General features: G+C 49.7%; 6 protein-coding genes across 6 annotated transcripts; 1 reads left to right on the top strand and 5 right to left on the bottom strand.

Annotated features, from left to right (window-relative positions):
- Positions 1 to 1,861: 1,861 nt before the first annotated feature.
- YALI1_D15030g (uncharacterized protein) lies at positions 1,862 to 3,370 on the top strand (the record flags this gene model as incomplete). The annotated part of the gene is made up of 1 exon (XM_502728.3): positions 1,862 to 3,370. One exon carries the CDS (start codon positions 1,862 to 1,864, stop codon positions 3,368 to 3,370), a length of 1,509 nt encoding a protein of 502 aa, XP_502728.3.
- Positions 3,371 to 4,998: 1,628 nt separating this feature from the next.
- Positions 4,999 to 6,397, bottom strand: YALI1_D15063g (uncharacterized protein; the record flags this gene model as incomplete). Its single annotated transcript, XM_068282681.1, has 4 exons — positions 4,999 to 5,220; positions 5,905 to 5,962; positions 6,023 to 6,170; positions 6,388 to 6,397. The coding sequence occupies 4 exons, from the start codon at positions 6,395 to 6,397 to the stop codon at positions 4,999 to 5,001; spliced, it is 438 nt and encodes a 145-aa protein (XP_068138782.1).
- A 1,331-nt stretch (positions 6,398 to 7,728) lies between these two features.
- On the bottom strand, positions 7,729 to 10,326 carry YALI1_D15114g (uncharacterized protein; the record flags this gene model as incomplete). Its single annotated transcript, XM_502730.3, has 1 exon — positions 7,729 to 10,326. One exon carries the CDS (start codon positions 10,324 to 10,326, stop codon positions 7,729 to 7,731), a length of 2,598 nt encoding a protein of 865 aa, XP_502730.1.
- Positions 10,327 to 11,928: 1,602 nt separating this feature from the next.
- YALI1_D15149g (uncharacterized protein) lies at positions 11,929 to 13,740 on the bottom strand (the record flags this gene model as incomplete). The annotated part of the gene is made up of 1 exon (XM_502731.3): positions 11,929 to 13,740. One exon carries the CDS (start codon positions 13,738 to 13,740, stop codon positions 11,929 to 11,931), a length of 1,812 nt encoding a protein of 603 aa, XP_502731.3.
- A 456-nt stretch (positions 13,741 to 14,196) lies between these two features.
- YALI1_D15181g (uncharacterized protein) lies at positions 14,197 to 17,019 on the bottom strand (the record flags this gene model as incomplete). Its single annotated transcript, XM_502732.3, has 1 exon — positions 14,197 to 17,019. One exon carries the CDS (start codon positions 17,017 to 17,019, stop codon positions 14,197 to 14,199), a length of 2,823 nt encoding a protein of 940 aa, XP_502732.3.
- A 164-nt stretch (positions 17,020 to 17,183) lies between these two features.
- On the bottom strand, positions 17,184 to 20,309 carry YALI1_D15214g (uncharacterized protein; the record flags this gene model as incomplete). Its single annotated transcript, XM_502733.3, has 1 exon — positions 17,184 to 20,309. The coding sequence occupies one exon, from the start codon at positions 20,307 to 20,309 to the stop codon at positions 17,184 to 17,186; it is 3,126 nt and encodes a 1,041-aa protein (XP_502733.1).
- Between the last annotated feature and the right edge of the window lie 412 nt (positions 20,310 to 20,721).

Genomic DNA, 20,721 nt, shown 5'->3' on the forward strand with positions numbered 1-20,721 from the left:
TGGAGGAGGATTGCACTTGTGACCCTTGTGATGCTATCTGTTCCGTACTGCCTGTACTCGCTCGCTCATACTCTCACTTTGTAAGACTTGTGAAATATCCCTCGCCTGGTGGGGGCCATTGCACGTGTTAGATACAGGCTTGAGCCACTATAATGATGTATAATCTGCCCAAAACAGGACATGAGGGGTGTCCCCCCCAAAAAAAAAAATCGCACATTTACACACTAACACCGTCTCACCCGATTATTCTGTTAATTCTGTGTCATGTTTGTTCGTATTCTCCATCCGTGCCGTCTATCTGTCGCACTTACAACTTTACTTAGACCCTGTCTCTGAGTCACTAGGCCAGCGTAGACTTTACTCCGAGAAAGTCTAGCCAGGGTGACACCGTAGCGAGGGAAATATTGCATGTCACAGGCGCCCGAATAAGCAGGTGTTTGCCTCGGTGGCCACTCGCGCTCATCTACTCTTCCCTTTGCTTTTTGCCTCTTGTTCCACATGCTGTTTCGGCTTGGACAGACTGTGCACCTCACACGCTTGGGCTGAACGTTGCAAATGATGAGGGGCATGTCTCTCAAGGCCTGAAGGAGATGTCTCTCGCGACCGGGGGTGGCATGTGAAATGCTGCTGGCCAGCTACAAGACAGTCGCTGTAACTCTGAGAGAATCCCCATTCCATTTACCCCTACCACTGAAGGCAGTTAGGTTGAAAGGCCTACATATCAATACGAGACATACGCGAATACGCTAGATGCTTAGTCATTATGGGGAAGTCACGTGTAAATGTCACGTGCTACACTCAGGTAGTCGAGGATACTCTTCCTTGGCCCTTTCTAATGCCCTTACACTGCCCAAATTAACACCCTTTGCCCCAGACTCGGTTGTGTAGAGATGTCCCGAATTCCTGAAGGCACGTGACTCTACTAATCTTCTGTTGTTCAAGCCTTGCTTGTGTATCGCTTAGCGCCCCTGTATTGGGAGTCGTTTTGGCGTCCTGAATGTCCACTTCACGTATGGGACATTGGTCTAACGATTGAATCTCATGATATGAGTCGTTGTTGACGAGATAAACAGTGTCTAAAGATGGAGTCAGGGCCAGTCCTCTGGATGCCCAGAGACTTCGGACTCTAGGCACGTCTTGACAGGGCATATACTGGATAATACAGTGCCTAAGGTGTGGCGTGTCCACAGATGAGGAGAACTGATAAGACATCAGGACACCCCCTTTACCCCGCAGTCTGGGCCCATAATTTAAGTCAACGGTTCTTGTTGAGTGGCTAAAAGCTGATCTACGGGCTTTGAAGTAGTTAATCTGGCACCTTGAGTCAATCTGGTCGTGTGAGAGTTGTTTTGTGTGTTCTTCTCTACGAGGGGAATGGCATGCAGTTCACTACAGTGCACACTGTAAACGCTGTACTTGTGTCCTCGATGTAACTGCCACCTTCGTTTTTTCCCACTCGATTGGTTGCTGTTACACAGCCGCGGTCTCCACCTTTGTGAGACGGCGCCGCATCACTAGTTCGGAGCTAATTAGTCCGGGGTGACACGGCACGGCTTCTGATACATAATACTAAGTCCAAAAGTCGAGTATTATACATCTTCACAATGGCGAAAATGTGTTTTAAATACGACATTGAGGGTCTGATAGGACGCTGGGCTATTTTTTGGTACCTAGGGGCTCTTTCTACCCATGAGATGCCTTCGTACAAGTACATGTCCTCACCTGTCAAGTCGCTTGTTCGACATTCAAGACGTCGGCTAGCACGCCAAGACCTCGTTTATAGCTTGGCCTCGAAAATGTGGGGTAGCGAGCAATATATAATCCTGGTGGACGGAAATATCCCGGCGGAAGCAACTACGCAATGTCGACTCACTCGGTTCGCGACTCGGTCACTCATTCTCTCAAAGAGGATGCTGAGATTCACATTCAAAGTGTCCATCCCACCATCAATGAGAAGAAGGTGACTCGCAAGATTGACCTTAGAATTGTCCCCATTTTGTCGATTCTTTACCTCATGTCCTTTTTGGATCGAGGTAATATTGGAAACGCAAACATTGAGGGTCTGTCTACTGATCTAGGGCTCACAGGTCCCCAGTACAACATGTGCTTGACTGTCTTCTTTTTCACCTACTCCGTCTTCGAAGTACCGTCCAACATGATGCTCAAGAGACTTAAGCCTTCCATCTGGCTGCCTGCCATTATGGTTGCTTGGGGTATCGTTATGACGCTGATGGGCATTGTTCAAAACTATGGAGGTATGTTGGCTACCAGAATCTTTCTGGGACTCACTGAAGCGGGTCTATTCCCCGGTGTCACCTACTATCTCACTCTCTGGTATCCTCGACGAGACATCCAGTTCCGAACAGCCATGTTCTTCTCTGCAGCCTCGGTAGCGGGAGCCTTCTCCGGTCTCTTGGCCTTTGGTATTGGAAAGATGGACGGCGTTGGGAATCTAGAGGGATGGAGATGGATTTTCATTCTCGAAGGTATTGCTACCACTCTCATTGCAGCTCTTTCTTTCTTCCTTGTGGTAGACTTCCCAGATACGGCCAAGTTCCTGACTGATGAGGAACGAGAATGGGTTCTTTGGAGACTCAAGTACGACACCAACAGCAGAAAGACCAATTCTGCCAGTCAACAAGCCATCATGGTTGAAGAAAATGACTCTCACTCCTGGGACGAGGTTAAGAAGGCAATCATGGACCCTCAATTGTACCCCCAGTGTCTGCTGTACTCCGCTGTTCTCGTTCCCCTGTACGGAGTGTCGCTGTTCCTTCCTACCATTGTCAAGAACCTCGGGTATTCCTCTGAAGGTGCCCAATTGATGACTATCCCCATCTACGCTGTTGGAGCCATTGCCTCAATTGTTCAGGCTTGGGTGTCTGATCGATACGGTTGGCGATCTCCGCTGCTGGTCTTCAACTTTTGTTGCATGTTCATCGGGTATATGCTGGCCATGAACGTGTCTGCAGTCCGCAACCCGTCAGCCACATATGCTGGCTGCTATCTAGTGGCCCTTGGTCTCTATCCTGGTATTCCTGCTGTCATTTCGTGGCTTTCTAACAACACAGCAGGCACTTACAAGCGAGGCGTGTCCATGGGCATGCAGATTGGATTCGGAAATCTATGTGGAGCCATTGCCTCGCAGATCTACCGATCCAAGGACGCTCCGCAGTTCAAGCTTGGACACGGCATTGAGGTCATGTTCATCTGTATTGGCTTCATCTGCATCTTTGTGCTGAACCTCTACTACTACTTGGTCAACCGGAACCGCAGGAGGATGGTGGCTGAGGGCAAGGCAGACGATCTCACCGTCACCCAGCTGTCAGAAATGGGCGACAAGTCTCCTCACTTTATTTATTCTCATTAACGGCCATGACTAATGATGTGTATTGATATTGTGAGCAATGTATTATATGTAGGTAAGCTGATATGCCAGCACACGTACTGTAAGTACAATCAACGACTTAAAATACCCAGCTTCCTTGTAAAGGAACAGCCGCGCTCTCATTCGATGCATAGACCATCCTTCTTTGGCCTTCTTCAGGCTCCATCGACGCAATCGATGCAAACGGATCATGAGCCTAAAGCCTCGTCGGTGTCTCACTAGCCAGGTGGCACCATGCGCCACAGCCGCGGTCAGTTGACCCCAAACCCACTTGGTCTTAGTACGCGCTCCTATAGGTCTCACAACTCAATCGATCTTTCGGTCCGCTTCCACGGGACTATCATTTTCCACCCGGCCCATGGTTTGAGTTGATGAACTTCTTAGGGTTAGCAAAAGCATAGCGGCAAAAAACGGTTGCTCAGAGCCGTTGCAACCGGTTCAAGACAAAGACAGACTCTGGCGATTGCCCATTGTTCAATGCTCAATGGCTTCGTATCGGTACAGTATGGTATGTACTGTACGATACTGTTGACTGTAGTGTTCTGTACTTCAAGCAACGGCGTAACTACAATAGCACTACGAACCTATACCTGCGACTTCGACTATCCGGCCAACAACGGTCACTTCAAAAACATCCTCCACTAAGCCTCGAATAAGCCTCTCGGCCTTTGAACTGTCTTTTGATGGTCCTTTGAACTTCTTTTCGATCCTCTAGAGAAACCCTATAACTTCTCACTTCCACCGCACTAGCGCATGTCTCAGACTATCGTGGTGAAAAAAATATTCGTGATGTCTCGCCTTGGCTACTTGCCTAGGCTACTTGTAGTCCTGTCCTGGTAAATCTTGTCTGGGATAATCGTTAAACATCCCACACGTGGATTGCTCAAGGTACTACTTGTACGAGTATTGCGCATTAGCGACCCGTAAGACTGCTAGTCCAGGATTGCACTTTTCAGCTGTGTGGCTGAATGTCATATAGACTGGGAGGGTAATCAAACCTGTGTCTCTTGCACTGTTCAACATATCATCCTCCCTTACCCGATAGCTGCCTGGTATTAGTTAACCTCGGACCCTTTTTTTTTTTAGCCATGCCTTACGGCTTATTGGCTACAGACAGTAACTGAACGAGGACTTCGAGTCTACCAGCACCGATACTCGTAGATGACTGTACTTGTAGCAGTAGCAGAAGAGTTTCCTCTTTTGGAGTAACAGACCAATGTCGAACTCTTGACTGCGATGACAAACCCAACGCAGTCAGTCGCCATCAAGATATCTTAAGATGAATTCAGTGCCCAACAGTATGAACGGTGTTGAAAACCTCTTTAAAAGACCACTCGCCTTAGGATGTAGCAATGTAGGAATCGAAGACGACACAATGATGCGAGAGGGATCGATCTGCTCCCTCTGAAAAACATTCCACGTGACTTTGTCCGCAGGCGTTGTCTGGGAAGACTCCATCTACATTCCTTCACCACATGGCCTACGCTTCATATCTGCACTCCTACTTTCACCTCCTATTTGTACACGGGTTGAACGATACAAACTCCAACTTTGATCCCATAATCTGTATAAAAATGATTAACTACCAATATCCAAATGATTTAACATACTTATTTCTGACCCTGGAGGTAGAAGAAAGCAGCGGCGGCAACAGCAGCAGCAACAATGAGGAAGATCATGGAAGAAGATCCGTGGTCATCACCAACAGACTCGCCGTCCTCGTAAGAAGTCTTGACAGTGTGAGTCTTTCGGATAACGTCCTCGCTGGGGTCAACCTCACCGACATAGAGGTCGTTAAGGATGCCGTAAGCGTCCTCAGAGTGTCCAACGTCCTAGGGTTAGTATACAATTCAACTGTCGTGTTATTCGTGTCACCGTGTCACGCGACAGATCGGATGGGAAACACGTTGGAAGTCTAAATAGGCGACTGATTAGGCGATCCCCGAGACCATTTCCAGACCCTTCAAAGAGGTAGACATGCAAAAGCAACTCTGCACAACCACCTGACTGCTCCTGTGGAACGATTCCTCAACACTTTAGACTTTGAAACTTCAATTCCAAAACGGTGGCATCTCGAGTGCACGTGAAAGTTCAAAAAGTGGGGTAACACCCTGGAATCGGCAGCAATCGAAAATGCAAGCCAAGCGGTCCTTTGAGAGTGCCTAGGTGTATTGGGTAACAATCGGGTAGTTTCTTCCGCGCCCAGTGCCAACTCATAGTTGGGACTCGCGATTAGATCACTAATCCGTTGGGCAACTGTAGGTGGGTCGAAACCTTGTCGTATTCCTCGTGTCTGACTAATGTTGTGCTGTCATTGGCCAGCACAGAAAGCACAACGTGAAACACAACGACAACACCTCCGAAAGACAATAGCAGTTGCAATTGTTGCCCTGACATTGTCGATTTCATCAGCTGCTGCTGTTTGAGTCCGTGTTATTGCTTTTTTTTCCTTGCTTCTGTGGTGTTGGGGTTCCATCTCCTGTTTGGCCCATCATCCGAAATCTAGAAATACTCACGTCGAAAGCGTTGGTGGCCTCAGTTCCACCGGCATCAAGAAGAACCTCCTCTCCACCGCTGTAGTTAGTAGCTGTTGTGGTTTGTGTTGCTGGGCGACTTTCCTATTGTGGTACTCACGGATGCTCGTCAACGAAGCTGGAGATGTCGTAGACCTTGCCGTTGATGATCATCCACAGATCATTTCGGTCCTTGTGCTCGGCGACCTGCTTGAGGGTGAAGATCTTCTTCTCGGCAGTATCAGTAGGAATGGCGGCGGTGTCAGACACTGTGTTAGTATTGCAGGGTGGGAATGTAGGGGGGCTGGGGGAGTCGCGGGTGGTGGCATGTATGGATTGCAGAAACACCAGAAGACACAACCAAACAGTCGATTGCACAGCTTTCGAACAGTGCGTGCTTACTTGTGTCTCTCTGAGCTATCCCAATCTCTCTTCTTCCACTCAACGGACAACCTCCATGTCGTGTTGATTCATCACGTGAAAGACGACGATTCATTCATAGAGACGTTGTTTGGGTCGGAAGCTTCGGTTCAGTGGCCGTCGTCTGCCCTTCAGCCCGGGTGGGTGCGCCCCAGTCGTTTCCAATACGCACTTTTGATGATTGAAAGTAATGTCAAGCTGTGTAAGAATCACTCTGAACTTGGGAAGGCAAGCTTGGTATATAGTATTTAAAAAGAGGCTGTTTACCCGAAACGGCAGTGTGCGGTTAGGGCACACCACCCAACATGATGCGGCCATGCGCGGATCAAACCACACTCTAATTCCACAGGCCCATATGATTGTGGAGAAGAGTAAGCAGAGGTGGGGGGAAGTGAAAATGTACGTGTTGCTGAGATGCTGAACATTGGACAGTACTGGCCTCATTGTATATCCGTCTAGATCGCGTATTATGTAATCAAGCCCCCTGCATAGCAGCCCAACATCCGCCCATCACTGCGGCTCCTCCACCTCCTCCAGTATTATACATAATCTCACATCCTTTCAAGGGCTAAAAGACCCACACATGGATCGATCCACCACATGGTGCCCAGGAACGAGCACAACTAGTATCAGAGCAAATCAAAACACTTATAAGCACGACTCTCGCCTCCGCACAGCACAGAGCGGTGTCGAGAACTGGCACATTGGCGCAGGAGTCCGCTCCACGAACATGCCTCGTCTATGCCGTGTTGAAGCCTCCGTCTCATAAGCTTGCCCTGTATATAAACCCATTCTGACATTACTCCCTTCTCTATTGGTTGGAGAGTTTGGCGGCGCATGGGTGTCCTCAAACTAGATTTGCCAAACCCACATGGCTCTCTTTTGGCCTTTAGGCCTTTGGGCCTTGGTGTGGGGTAAACGTAGTGACTAAAGCTAACTGAATTAGTTGAGTCTAACCCGCTTTTAGTACCGCTGTCGACTACAGTAGATGAAACACTGATGACAGCACAACCCGGCCTGGCAAGTCGATTCTTGGACAAGTTGCAACTACAAACATATATCACACACTTATCCAGCCGTATTCGTTCTGTCGATGGAACCTAAAATATATATACAACCCCACAAAGTTGCCCCATTCTACATACACACAGCTACAATACATATGGTTGTACCTTTTTTTTTTTTTTCACATGGTTATCGAGCAAGATCTTCACGTGCTACAGATGCAGACAGGCAAACAATCAGGGGGGTGGGTAGATCTAAATCATGGCCACCTGCTACACTGTATATTGGCGATATACTCACCAACCTATAACTACAAAGTAGTCATACTCAAACGCTTGTTTTCTATTTTTCCGGTATCATGCTATTTTTTGTGCAAAAACTTGTTCCCTCATCTCAGACAGCCTATTTCTCGCCCAGCTGTCGCTTCTGCTGCTCACGTGCCCATCGAGCGGTAATCTTGGTCTCGTCAGTGAACTCGGGATCGCTTCGAGTTCGTCGAATGAACTCCAGCACCCATGGCTTAGTGTATGCCTCCTTGAAGTCTCCACCGGGATACATGGTGGCAACATCACCAATGATACCCACAACGGACCGAGCCACAGACTCCACAGGAGCGAGCAGAGGGTCCACGGCCACCTTGGACAGGAAGTTGAACAGAGTGGGGACGTAGGGAGCAAACAGAGCAGGGTAGTCTCGAAGACCGGTGACAATGCCGACAAATGCGTCGATGATTCGCTCACGCAGGTTGGCGACAAAGTCAAGGAACTCCTCGGACACGGCATAGCCGGAGTACTGGTCAGGCACATCCAGCTGGCACGCCTGCTCAATCACAGGGAAGACAAAAGAAAAGTACCGCTCAAACTTGGGGCCAATGCTTGACGCGATGTCTCCAAAGCACGACAGAATCGAGGGCTTGATGACCTGTTGGGCCTTGGGGTTTTGCAAATCGGTGACAAACAGCTGCATGTACTGGTCGGAGAACTGGTCAATGGCAGGGCCCAGAGCGTTGGACACGTCGGCCACCAGACCGACTGCAGTGTTGCACACAATGAGAGAAGGATCTTCCAGAGCGCGCAGAAGGAAGGGGTTGAGAGACTCCATGAACTTCATAAAGCCCTCACCGTTGGCATCGGCGACAGCTCCAATAGCAATGAACACGTCCTCCTCGATGAGCGAGTTGGGAAGCTTGTTCTGCAGCAGGTTCAGGAACAGAGTCATAAGCCGGTCGGATGCGGGCAGCACCAGCTTGTCAGTTCGACGGATGATGTTGGTCAGCAGACCGAGCAGGTTGATCTGCAGCTCCTCCAGGTTGATTCGGTCGTCCATGCCGACAATCTGCTGCTGCATCTCCAGAGTGGTCTCCAGACGAGTGACAACCTCGCCCGACAGCTCAAGCACGGCTTCAATGCAATCGTTGGCACACACAACAACAAGGGTCGACAGAGCCTCGTAAGCAGCGGTTCGGGCGTTGTTCTCGTTGTCGTTTCGAGAAGCGGCGTTCAACAGAGCAGGCAGCACCTGGGGGTAGTAGGGGGAGACGACGGTGGTCTCCTGGTTGACGCCGCCGTGGCCAAGCTGCTCGAAAATGTTCATGATAGTCCAGCAACAGTTGGTGATGACCTTGGGCTCGTCCTGCAGTCCCTTGAGCAGGGTATTCATGATGACGGGCAGATGGACTTGCTCGTCAATGGCGTTGATGACCAGATCGGAGATTCGGCCCAGACACCACGCCACGGTGTCCTTGACCTGCAGAGAGTCGTCATTCATCAGGTTGAGAATGGGCTCTAGAGCCTGCTTGATGAGATCGGCCAGATGGGCGTTGTCAGGACCGTCCAGAATAGAACCAAAGGCCATGACAGCGGCCTCCCGGTTTCTCCAGCTGGTGGTATTTCCAATGTTCTGCTCGACAAACTGCAGAGTCAGAGGCACCACGTCGTTACCAATGGTCTGCGCGAACAGCTGCAGACAGGCGGCAGCAGCCATGCTAACACTCCAGTCCTCGTCGTCATCGTACTCGTTCTGCCGGTTGAGCAGCTCCAAGAGAATGGGCAGAACCTTGGGGGCAGCCACCTTGGCGAAGCCAAAGCACTCCTCGCCGGTCCGCTGGTTCTTGTCCTCAATCTCGCATACGGACGACCAGAACTCCACAGCCATGCATGCCACCGAGTCGTCGGAATCCTGCATGCCCTTGACGGTAACGCCAAACAGAGCCTGCTTCATGTACAGTTCCATGAACTGGTAGTATTTGGTCATGATTCGAGACATTGTGCCGTAGCTGACTTCCCGCAGCTTGGCAGAATCGCTCTGGGTGGCTTCGCACACGACAACCATGATGCAGTTTCGCTCACCGTCCCGGGCAAAGTTGTCTCTGATGAAATCCAGAGAGTCGCCCAGTGCCTCAATGGCCTTGAGCCGCACGTTCTGGTCCGACTCCTTGGACTGTGCCGCCTGCACAATGGCAGTAAGAATGCCTGATGCCTGGGAAACCACACCAGCATTGTTTCGGTCTGCTCGCTCGCAGATGAAACCAATAGACTGCAGAGCGGCCATCTTGATGTGACTGGGCTGCTCGTCCTTGGTGTTCTCCACCAGGGTGGTCATGAGACTGGACCATCGTCCCTGGGGCAGATCAATCTCCGCAATGGCGGCCACGGCCTGGGCTGCTGCTGAAGCCACCTGGTTGTTAGTGCTCTTCAGAACCTCCAACAGAATGCTCTTGATCTGATCTGTAACGGATCCATCGGCAGCCAACCACTTGTTGGCCTGCTCCTGCTTGACCTCCTGGTCCTTGGATGTCAAGTTGTTCTTGATGGCAATACCAGCAAGCACTCGGATTTCATCGGGTATCTGGGTATCCTGAGTGCTGATGCAGTTGGCGAGGGCCATCATCACATCACCGTAGTAGTTTTGGTATGCGTCGGCCAGCTTGGAGTTGGCCTCGTTTCGCACCTGAGGCGTGGCGCCCTGGAAGGCGTCGTGAAGAATGGGTGCGATTTCCATCTGGGTTAGTAGGGGTCTAGATAGGTTGTGTGTGTGTCGTTTCAATGGCAACGTTGCGGGTGCAAATTTAGTGCGCTCGTGTTTTCGATTCTGCCGCTGATGTCTGTCTCGTGCACCCCACGTCTGGTTTGCGGTATTCTAGACCAAACCACACACGTCATCAATCGATTAATGAGACAAGATCGTCATAAATCAAACTGATGGCTGCCACGAAAACAACTATCCAGCGCGATCCCGTTAACCCAGCAGTTGTCTCCTTGGCCAGCCAGGGAGAAATCAATTCCAAGATACCCCACACAAGTTGCGTCCCGCTACAACCTCCAGAGCCGGCAATTTGAGCGGGAAAACGACATTGTTCAAGTCAGAAATTCCCACATATGCCACCCGCAACATGCCCTTATTCGCCCCGTCCCTCAGAGACGTGACGGGTCGCAAACGGCCACCTTGGCCATCTGAACACCTCACCACATGGCGTCCGTCGTACTCACGTCGTAGTCTGTGATTTGTCGATATCCGAAAGTCGAAAGTCGGTCTCTAGTGTCCACACAAAAAGAATTCCTCGGCCAATTGAAGGTCGTTCGCAAACGGCTGAATCGAATATAATCTGTTTAAAACAGGGAGTGGTAAAATGATGGGACGTAAACAGACCCAAAAGCCAATTTTCAAATAGAGTGCTGTAAATTTGAGCACACCCACACCCCCGGTTGTCCCAGCAACGCCCCCAGCTCCTCCTCCCAGCAATCTTACTGAGGTCGGGATGGCGTAACAAAAAGCTATGTAAACGGGACTCATTTACTCAGTCGCGTCCCACGCCGCAATGTCGCCAGCTCCAGGTGGCAAATTAGCATCCCCCAACCCCGGACTGAGAAATACTGATGCCGACTTGCCCATACGCCAGAGCACATACAAGTCTGTGCATGCGGTACACGTACACCAGCCATAAGTAAAGGACCACCATCCAGATATCGTTCCGGTAACTACTGCAAGTAAATGATCCCTATCTTTCTACAGTAACTCCACCGACCTTAAAGAATAGTCGTTACAACTGCCCTACAGTCTTTGATGACGACGATGACCACAACTAGGAGCAGTGTGGGCTCTCGCTATCCCCGCCCCCACTGTTGCCGAGCAACATGCTGTAATAAGGGGAAATTAATACACAGATACAGTGTGGGCTCCTACCACTTGCAAACACTGCGGGTCGAAATCCCAAGTTCTCGCACGTATACTGTATCGTGATCAGTTGCTGGGTAACGCGTCAAAACAAACCTGCAGCAAGTTGTAATTATGTATAATGCCGGCATCTTATGAACCTTGGATGGCGGTTTATTTGACAAGGTCATTATTCCGGTGAGGTTATCTCAGCCGCTAAAGGGTTCATGGTCAATTGATTTTTGACCGACTAGCGAGCGTCATACGAGTACTGAAGTTGCAACAGCCCGTCTAACCGACAGTCTGTAGGATGCTTGCACCATATATGTTTACATGCTGCCTATGAAACACAATACAGACCAGACACACACTTCGGGCTACATGCATAGTAACCATCAAGGCGGCTTAGTCAGATGGTTAGCGCTTGTAATAAATAGTTATGTACAGTCGTCAGACTCCTTCCCTCGCTTGTCCGGTCCACATCTCCAGCCAGTACATCTGCCTGCGGACACTCTCGTCAGCAGACATGTTCACGGTGGGAATGATGGTGGTGGCAGCCATGTTCAAGCAGAAGGCTCGTAGCTCGACAAAAGACGAATGCTCAGAGTACGGGACGTTGTACTTTTGAACAGGCTCGATGGCAGACCGTTCCAGATTCCGATCTAGATTCTCCACATTGTACTCGAGGTCTCCAAAGTCATAGTAACTTGGTCGCAGGTCTGTGGCTTGCTCGTTGGCTTGAATAGCACTTTTGGGTGGTCGGTAACTCCATCCTGTGGGAGCAAATGCGACAATTTTGGAGAAATGCGGCTTGAAGCTCTTGAGATGCTCAAACAGCTGGTCCTTGCGGGTCTGGCCAAGAGGTACGAGGTGAACCTGGGCTTCTAGAGGGTCGGATGTTAGTAATTCAGAGATGACGGGGTCGTTGAATGTTTTGAGAATGCGGCGTTTGGTTGTGTCGGCAAAGAGCTTGGAACCCAGACGAAGGGCAATCTCAATTGCCAGCCTCTCTTTTCCAATGGTATATGTTCCAACCACAAACAATGTGCGAAGTTGATGTACTGGAGAGTTGGGTGAGCTCGTGAAGAATCTTCCGATTGTCGACTGCCGTTGAGCTTTCTCCAGTTGCTCCATTTTCAAGTTGTTTAGTCGCACACAAAAGTCTGCGCACACCTGAACCACTCGGTTTTGACTGGGGAAGGCATGGCTGGGTCCTAGATACGTGGTGTCGAGGTACACCTCGTCGAGCTCTCGCTGCTTGAGTTTCAGTTTGATTTCACGCACCAGGTTCATGTTGGCCCGAAAGTCTCCACAATGAACAGCTGTCTTTGTCGGACTGGTGAACAGCATGACAGCTGCTCCGGGGCAGTGGTTGGCGTCAAAGAAGATGACCTCCACGTCGTTACCGACACAGAACGGAATATGGATGGGGATCGGAACCAGCCACTCATCTTGGACTCCCAGTTTCATCTTACAAAGAGCTGCAGTAATGGGTGTGCAAAAGATAGGGCCGTGATTCCAGCTCTTTCGTAGTCCTCCATAATGATCCGCATGAAAATGTGACAGGAAATAAAGATTGATCCCTTCGAGAGGTCCATGCATAAACGAGTCCACCGCCACGTTCGTTTCTCCCATCTTGATAATCTTGAACGACGGTGCCGGCTTTTTGGCTCGCTTCTGTTTCTTGACAGGCTCTACAACAGCAGAAGTCATTTCTCCCTGACTGTTACACACCATCATGGACTGGGTTGAAGTGGGTTCTTTGGCCTTGGCTTTTCGTTGCGGTGCTCGTCTCGGTTTCTTAGTTGGTGTTTCCACGGCCCGTGTCAGTGACTGTGTCTCCACCACAGTCGTATCCATGGTTTCATCAGCACTAAAGTACACCTCGTCTTTGATCTCCTCCTTGACTTTGCTCTTCACTCCTCCCTTCAACAGATGAAGAAATTCGTCTGCGAGAAAAATTGGCGTTCCCACTGCCTGCATCTCCTCCATCTTGACTGTTGCGGGTGTAATTGTGCTTGTATCAAACGTCAGGTCGCCTTTGGTGGGTGTAGCACATGTGACGCCATCATCATCGAGACACTCAACGCCCAGACATTTCTCAGCATGGGCGTTGCGCTCGGAAATGCTAAGTCCCGTAATGTCCAGCGGACACAGCGGACAAAAGACCTGTTTCTTGGGCTGGCCGAATCTCAACACATCCTGGCGGGGATCGAACAAATACTTGAGTTTTTTGGAACGGTTCTGGCGATCTTCGTCCATCCCATGATATGCCTGGCTGTGGGTGCGTGACTGGATGTGTCGCCGGATTCCTCTCTTTTGCTGATGCAGTCAGAAAGAGTTATGTCAAAGGCCGGTGGCGTTGGATACAACAAGTGCATCGATCTCGCATGTTCAAAGCTTATGATGCAGGAGACGGGTGAGAGTAGTACACCTGTGGAGAGTGCTGGAGGGTATATATATACGTGGGAGTGTGTCACAAGGGACATGTTGCGATAGTTGTCGTTGGATTTCTTTTTTTAGGTAAAAACGCGGGTTTCGCGAGCATCTCTTCTTCTACTTGTACGCCGCATTTCATTATGTAGCCTATTCCGGTGATATATGGCAATTTGAGATTTACTGTACTTGTACAATAGCGCATGGCGAACGAAAAAATTCACCAAAAAGTGAAAACCAAGGGGGGAAATTAAATAAATTAGACAAATGCACACATACTCATCATCTCCTCCTCTCAATGGACAGAACCGAAATCTTGGTTAGCCACCCACGCAACTTCTTCAACCCAACATGGGGACACTTTGGAGTAACCACACACATGGAAATATCGATCATTTCAGCAGCCAAAGTAATGGCTTCCTGAGTGATCCTGCTCTCAGAGACGTGGCCAAAGTGTTCAAAAGTTCGAATAGCTCGCAAAAACACGTACCGAAAGAATGCCGACACATTTTTGAGAACCACAGCTTCAGGAACACTCTTGTTCAACAGCAGCCTGGGGAACCGAGCCGAAAAGTATTCCTTTGCTCTGTGTCTGACAGCTGCCAGCTTGACTCCTTTATCGACCCATAATAATGCAGAGCTATAGGGATAGTCTCGATGTATCTGAAGATTGCAAGGATCGATCTTCATGCCCAAAAACGGCATCATTTCGCCCTCTTCAAGCTGCGCGATTCTGACACCACCCACAGACAGAGGAAAGTTGACTAGACACTTGGATCGGTTGACAGAGACTCCATAGTCAGGTAAGCCCTTGAGAGCTCTGTTTAAAAACTCGGTAGCTATAGCAGTGTCGGTAGTGATTAGCATAAAGTCGTCCACGAATCGCATAAGACAGGTATCTGGTCTATCAACGAGATCGCTGAACTTTTCACGCACCATTTCCTCATAGACCATGGAACAAAACAAAGAGGATAATATAGAGCCTTGCGGGATTCCACGCACTTGTCTATGTACCTGACCGTCAATAAAAACATCATTTCTGAACAAGTGATCGTTGAGCAGTTTGTACAGCAGTTGTTTTCCAACACTGTCACTTTTGTTTTCATCCACTATGATCCCCTTATTCCCCAGACGTCTGAAGGCTTGTAGAGCTCCCTCAGATCTCCCGTTACAGGCCCGAGACGTGGTGAACCATCTCAGAACTGTTTTTGAACTCATAGGCAAGATTCGAGAGTGGCTATGAAGCGAGTAACTTTCACAATCAAGCAGTCGTTTTGAAATGTCTTTCACTTTGGATGCTGGAATAGTGTCAAAGGCCGCAGTGACATCAATCTTGACAAACTTGAGACCTTGAATTTGGCCCTTGATTGCCTTTTCGTACTTCCCTAGCACTTTTTTGAGCAGGTGAACCGAGTCAAGACCACACTTGTTATTTCCACCGAGTCTGAACTCCTGATACAGTATCTTGTACAGCTTTGAGAGCTTCTTGTTGACAGAGATCGGTTTCTTTCCCCTGGGACTCTGAACAGGTCTTCCCAAAGACACAATGGGTCTGAAGCCTGACTTTTTTGGCATCAATCTGAACTTTGAGATTCCGAGATCCGACGGAGTAAGGACTTTACTTGAAAACTGGGTCCTCTTCAGTTCTTGGAGAGTGCTTCTGGTCTTTCTTTGCCATACAGGGTGTCGGTAGATGATCTGGTCACTGGTGAGAGAGTCTGTGAAATAGAAGAAAGATCTTAGAATCTGAGGCAGGAAGCGGTTTGTAACCCAGATCATCAGCTGTTCAAACAGCTCACGTGCCTTGAGCATATCGTCTCGTGACTTTTTCAGATTCATATCAGAAGTGAAGAGCCAGTTGATTTCGGTCAACCTGAATCCCCCAGTCATTGTATCCAGATGCGGAGAAGTTCGAGATGGCAAGTTCAGATAATAGACGTACTTTGAACGTAGAACGGCCCAATTGTCTGCCGATCCAAATAAAACGTGAGGAAAGAGGAGATGAGAAGCTGCAAAACAGAAGGAGACCACATCGTTAACGGAGTGCCCATCCTCGTAGTCGCGATTAAGTGGGAACCAGGCATCCAAAAGCCGCAAAAAATTGTATTGCTGACACTTTTTCACGATAGTAGAAGCAATTTGGACAAATGGAACTAGACGTTTAGGAATACGTTTCGATTGAGTCTTGTCATAAGTGTAAGGAAAAATTGACTCCAGCACATGTTCTATCTCAACTTTATGGTCTTTGGAATCGACCAGATCACGCACACTCAAATTGTATCCTGTCTTTCCTAGACTGTAATACATTCCCTGTTTGCATCTCAGGATTCCCTTTCTCGGCACTCTCTTGCCTACTTTCCCCGGTGGAGCCTTTAACAACAACAATTCGGTCTGCACTTTGTGTGTGGGGCGACACAAGAGAATATCGTCAATTCGAGGTCCAGACACCTGAAAGTAGCAGTCCTTCCTGAGCTCCATGAACACCATGTTGCCTAGAATCAACTTGGCAAACTCATAGCGGCCTAGAACAGACTCCAATTTGCGCCACCCTGTTTCACACAACGCGTCAATGGCCGTGTGAATGGAGTTTCGGTCGTCAATGGGCCGTTTGTCAGAGGGATCAAAGACTCCTTGGACGTGGGTGTGCAGCACACTTTCTCGGCTGGATACTGACGAAAGCAGCCGAATAAACGCCGGATATGTCAAGTCGTTCACATAGTCCGGCATGATGAGCTGGTTCACAACAGCCAACCGGCCTCTGGAGACAATGGTGGCTGTCAGGAAGTGTTTGAAGCTGTCATCTTGTTCATACAGCGAGATTACCTCATGGAAAATGAACGGTTCGATGAAACTGTGCAAATGCAAATTACACAGATGACCGTGAAGGGTATCACTCTGGGGCAGTTTGCTCTGCAGCCGTTTGAGCATTGGGTAAGGAGAATGAGGACAGGTACATACTGATCTAGCACTGTAGACACACCTCCATACAAACTTTATCGATGGAAGACAGTGGCCTGAAGCATTGTAGAAGATGAAAGTGTCAGTTCTGGAGATTTCTATCTCGGGAAATACAAACGATGGATACCTTTCTTGTATCAAAATCATGGCACATTTTGAGAGTTTGCAAGACGACAAAATACTGATAAATCTCGAAGACGTTTTAGTTCAACCTTAGACAGCATGACTATATAATATAGTATGTACTACTACAACTGGCTGATTACTTCTACAACACACATTTCTAATAAACATCCCATTAACTACTAATCTTACAAATACAGAGAGGCGGCGGAGACCAGATCTCGCTTGATCTTCTCCAGGGCGAGATTGAACTTGTCCTCGAGCTTTTCGTTACCGATGGTCTTTGCGGCCATGGCCATCTGGCGCAAAAGCTCCTCGAGTCGTCGGAACATTCGAATGAGGGAGCCTTCGTACACGTCGGTCATCTTGCAGATCTGCGAGAAGGACGCTCCGTTACACCATGCGTAAACCACATCCATCAGCTGCATCTTGAACTTGTTGACGTAGTCGTCCACCACCACGTCGAGCTTGCACTCGCGCGACACCTTGGCCACGTTTCGAGCCACCTCCTGCATGGCCTTGAGCGGGGTATCGAGCTCGGCCCGCAGCTTGGGTTGCTCCTTGGTCATTTCGTCAAAGACAAAGCAGGACATTAGTGCGGCTGTGACCTCGGGAGTTAGGTCGTTGAAGTTACCGTTGAACAGCATCTCCGTGAGCAGCAGCTCATCTCCGGACGAGATCTCGCACGCAACTCGGCCCTTGAGTTGGATGACATCGTCTTCGATGAAACCCAGCCGTCTCAGCACTCGCTTTCGGTTCTTGAGCTCATCCAGCTGCAGAATCGAGTAGTGCTTGGCAATGTCGTCAGACAACTCCTTTACCTTCTTCTCCAGCGCCATCTTGCCGGCGTACTCAGCGTAGACTTCGTCTCGGTCGGGCTCCGAGGCAAACGGGTTCTTGGCCAGCTTGCCCTCCAGCACCTCCATCTTCTTGATGAGGCTCTGGAACGTCTCGTCCTTGATCTTCATATTCTCAATGGGATCGAGCTGAGGCACGTCGGGGAACCGTCGCTTGACCTCCTTGATGGACTTGGCCACGACTCGTCGCTCACTAGCCGACTTGAGACTCTTGGGCAGCACAATTCGAATGTTGGCAATGGCCTTTAGCGACTTGAGAGTCACGGGAACCACCTCAAACTGGCCATTCTCAAGGTCGGGACGGATTGAGTTGGGCTGCTTGCTGCTGAGAGAACCCTCCTTCACAGGCAGAAGCACATCGACAATGTAAATCTCGTGGTCACTGAGATTCTTCTGCAGTTGCAACTTGGGAGGCACCTTGGCAAACGAAACCACGGCACCCCAGCCAAAGTCCCGCTGCACCTTCTTTCCACCGTCCTCAATCTCGTCCTTGACCTCAACCAGTCGTCCTGGCTGCAGGAAAGACAGCACGTTGGAGGGATGGGTAATAATGTGTCGCATGTCCTCGCCATAGGAAGCAATGGACTCCTTGAGGTCGTAGTACTCCTTGACGTTGGGGTTTGTGATTTTAATTGCCTCGGCCTCAGCCTCAACCTCTCGTCGCTTGTCTTCAAGTTCAGGGATTTGAGACACGTTCTGGAACTGGAAGAAACATCGCTCCAGCATGTACTCCGGTGAAATTCCCTCGACTCGCATCAGGTTGAGAATCATGTTATACCCGAGATGGAAGGCGGAGTTTAGTCGGTCGGCTTCTCCCTTGACCATGCCCTTTGCCACAGCGGGCTCCATCTGTTCATCCAGCATAAGAATGACGATTCCTCGGTCATCCAGGCCTCGTCGACCGGCTCGACCCGACATCTGGATATACTCTCCTCCCGAGACCCATCGCAGGGCCTTTCCATCCCACTTTCGCACGCCGGTGAACACCACTGTCTTAGCAGGCATATTAAGACCGATGGAGAAAGTCTCTGTGGCAAACAGACACTTGAGCAGACCCTCCTGGAAGAGAATCTCAATCACCTCCTTGAGAATGGGCAGCAGACCAGAGTGGTGGATACCGATTCCTCGCTTCAGCAGAGGCAAAATGTGTTTGATCTGGGGGAGCGATCGATCATCCTCGGATAGCTGGCTGAGAGCGTTAGTAAAGACCTTCTGAACCATGGCGTGTTCGTCGGCGGTGTTGAAGTCCAGTTTGGACATTTTCATGGCCAGAGCCTCGCAGTCCTTCTTGGAGAAGGAAAAGACAATGACGGGGTTGTAGTTCTTCATCATGATCATCTTGATGATCTTGTAGATGTCTGAGTTACCCGTGACGCCCTTTCCGCCACCAGCCTGCTTTTTCGTCTCACCATCCTTGTTCTGCAGCTGGCCCATGGCCTTTTGGAAGTTTTCTTCTCTGAACTGCGACCGCTCGTCCACCACCAGATGGATACCGTCACCCCCCGAGGGGAACAGGTAGTGCTGCAGAGGAGTGGGTCGGAAGTTGGTGTAGACCACGTGACAGGGCTGTTGGTGGATCTTGACGATCCACTCAGCAAACTGCAGGGCATTGGGGATTGTTGCAGACAGGAAAACGTACCGCACCGTGTCGGGCAGCAGAATGATGGTTTCCTCCCACACCACTCCTCGCTCCGTGTCTCGCATGTAATGGATCTCATCGAAAATGACCCACGCGACCTCCCGCATGACCTCGGAGCCTCGGTACAGCATGCTTCGCAGAATCTCCGTGGTCATGACCAGACACGAGGCGTTGGGGTTGATGGTCACGTCTCCGGTCATGAGACCCACGTCTCCAAAGTCCTCCAGCAGCTCTCGGTACTTTTGGTTTGATAGAGCCTTAATGGGCGATGTGTAGATGACTCGCTGCTTGTTTCGCAGACACTGCGCAATGGCGTACTCGGCCACCACCGTCTTTCCGGCAGAAGTATGAGCCGACACCAGTACAGACTCGTGTCGGTCAATGGACTGGATGGACACGGCCTGGAAGGGATCGAGAGTGAAAGGGTAAGTTCGGGCGGGGTCCACGATCACGTGGTCTGAAATCGACTTGTAGTCGTAACCGGGAGGAACAGCCACCTGGTGGCGAACCTGATGTTGCAGCTTGACCTTACCGTCACTGGAGTCCACTCCGTTTTCAGCGTCATCCACCTCTCGCTCGGCGGTCTTCTCGAAGCTGTCCATTGTGGCGATTCGAGCCTCATCCAGCACCGATGCTTGTGCTCCCACGATTTTGTTGTCCTTGTCCTTGTTCTTGTCGGTCTTGTCGTTCTTGTCCTCCTTCACTTCCTTCTTGATATCGTTGCTCTTATCATTGGACTTGTCGTCGTTGTCGGTTCGCTGTCGCTTGACAGGCGGCTGGTCGACAGGCCCGTCAAACACGTCAAACAGATCGTCCATGGTGTTTGTGTTGGAATGTGCAGGTTCCTAACTGTTGCCATGCAAAAAATTTGAAAGTTTCCAAATGGTGTGCAGCAGAGATGTATGATCAGAGGGTTGTTAGTAAGCAGCACTGTGGTTTGGCTACAAGGTCGGTGGCAACGGAGGATGATACATGCCGGGGGTTGTTTGCACGATGCAAAAGTATTAATATCCCAAATCGACTTTTGCTGCTGTTACTCTGTGGTCGAGATGGTCTTCATTATTTCCATTATTCAGCTTTACTTCATAGTAAAATGCCTTACAGTAACTCTAGCAAAATACATCTCTACAAGACGACACTCATCTCATACTGTGAGCCAATCTCGAACGAAACGCTCTCACATTAAACAGACAGAAATCTCCGAAAGAGAGCAGGTCGCATCAATAATAT

This window comes from Yarrowia lipolytica, chromosome 1D (genome assembly GCF_001761485.1).
Source record: "Yarrowia lipolytica chromosome 1D, complete sequence".
In the NCBI taxonomy this organism is placed as follows: Eukaryota; Fungi; Ascomycota; class Dipodascomycetes; order Dipodascales; genus Yarrowia; species Yarrowia lipolytica.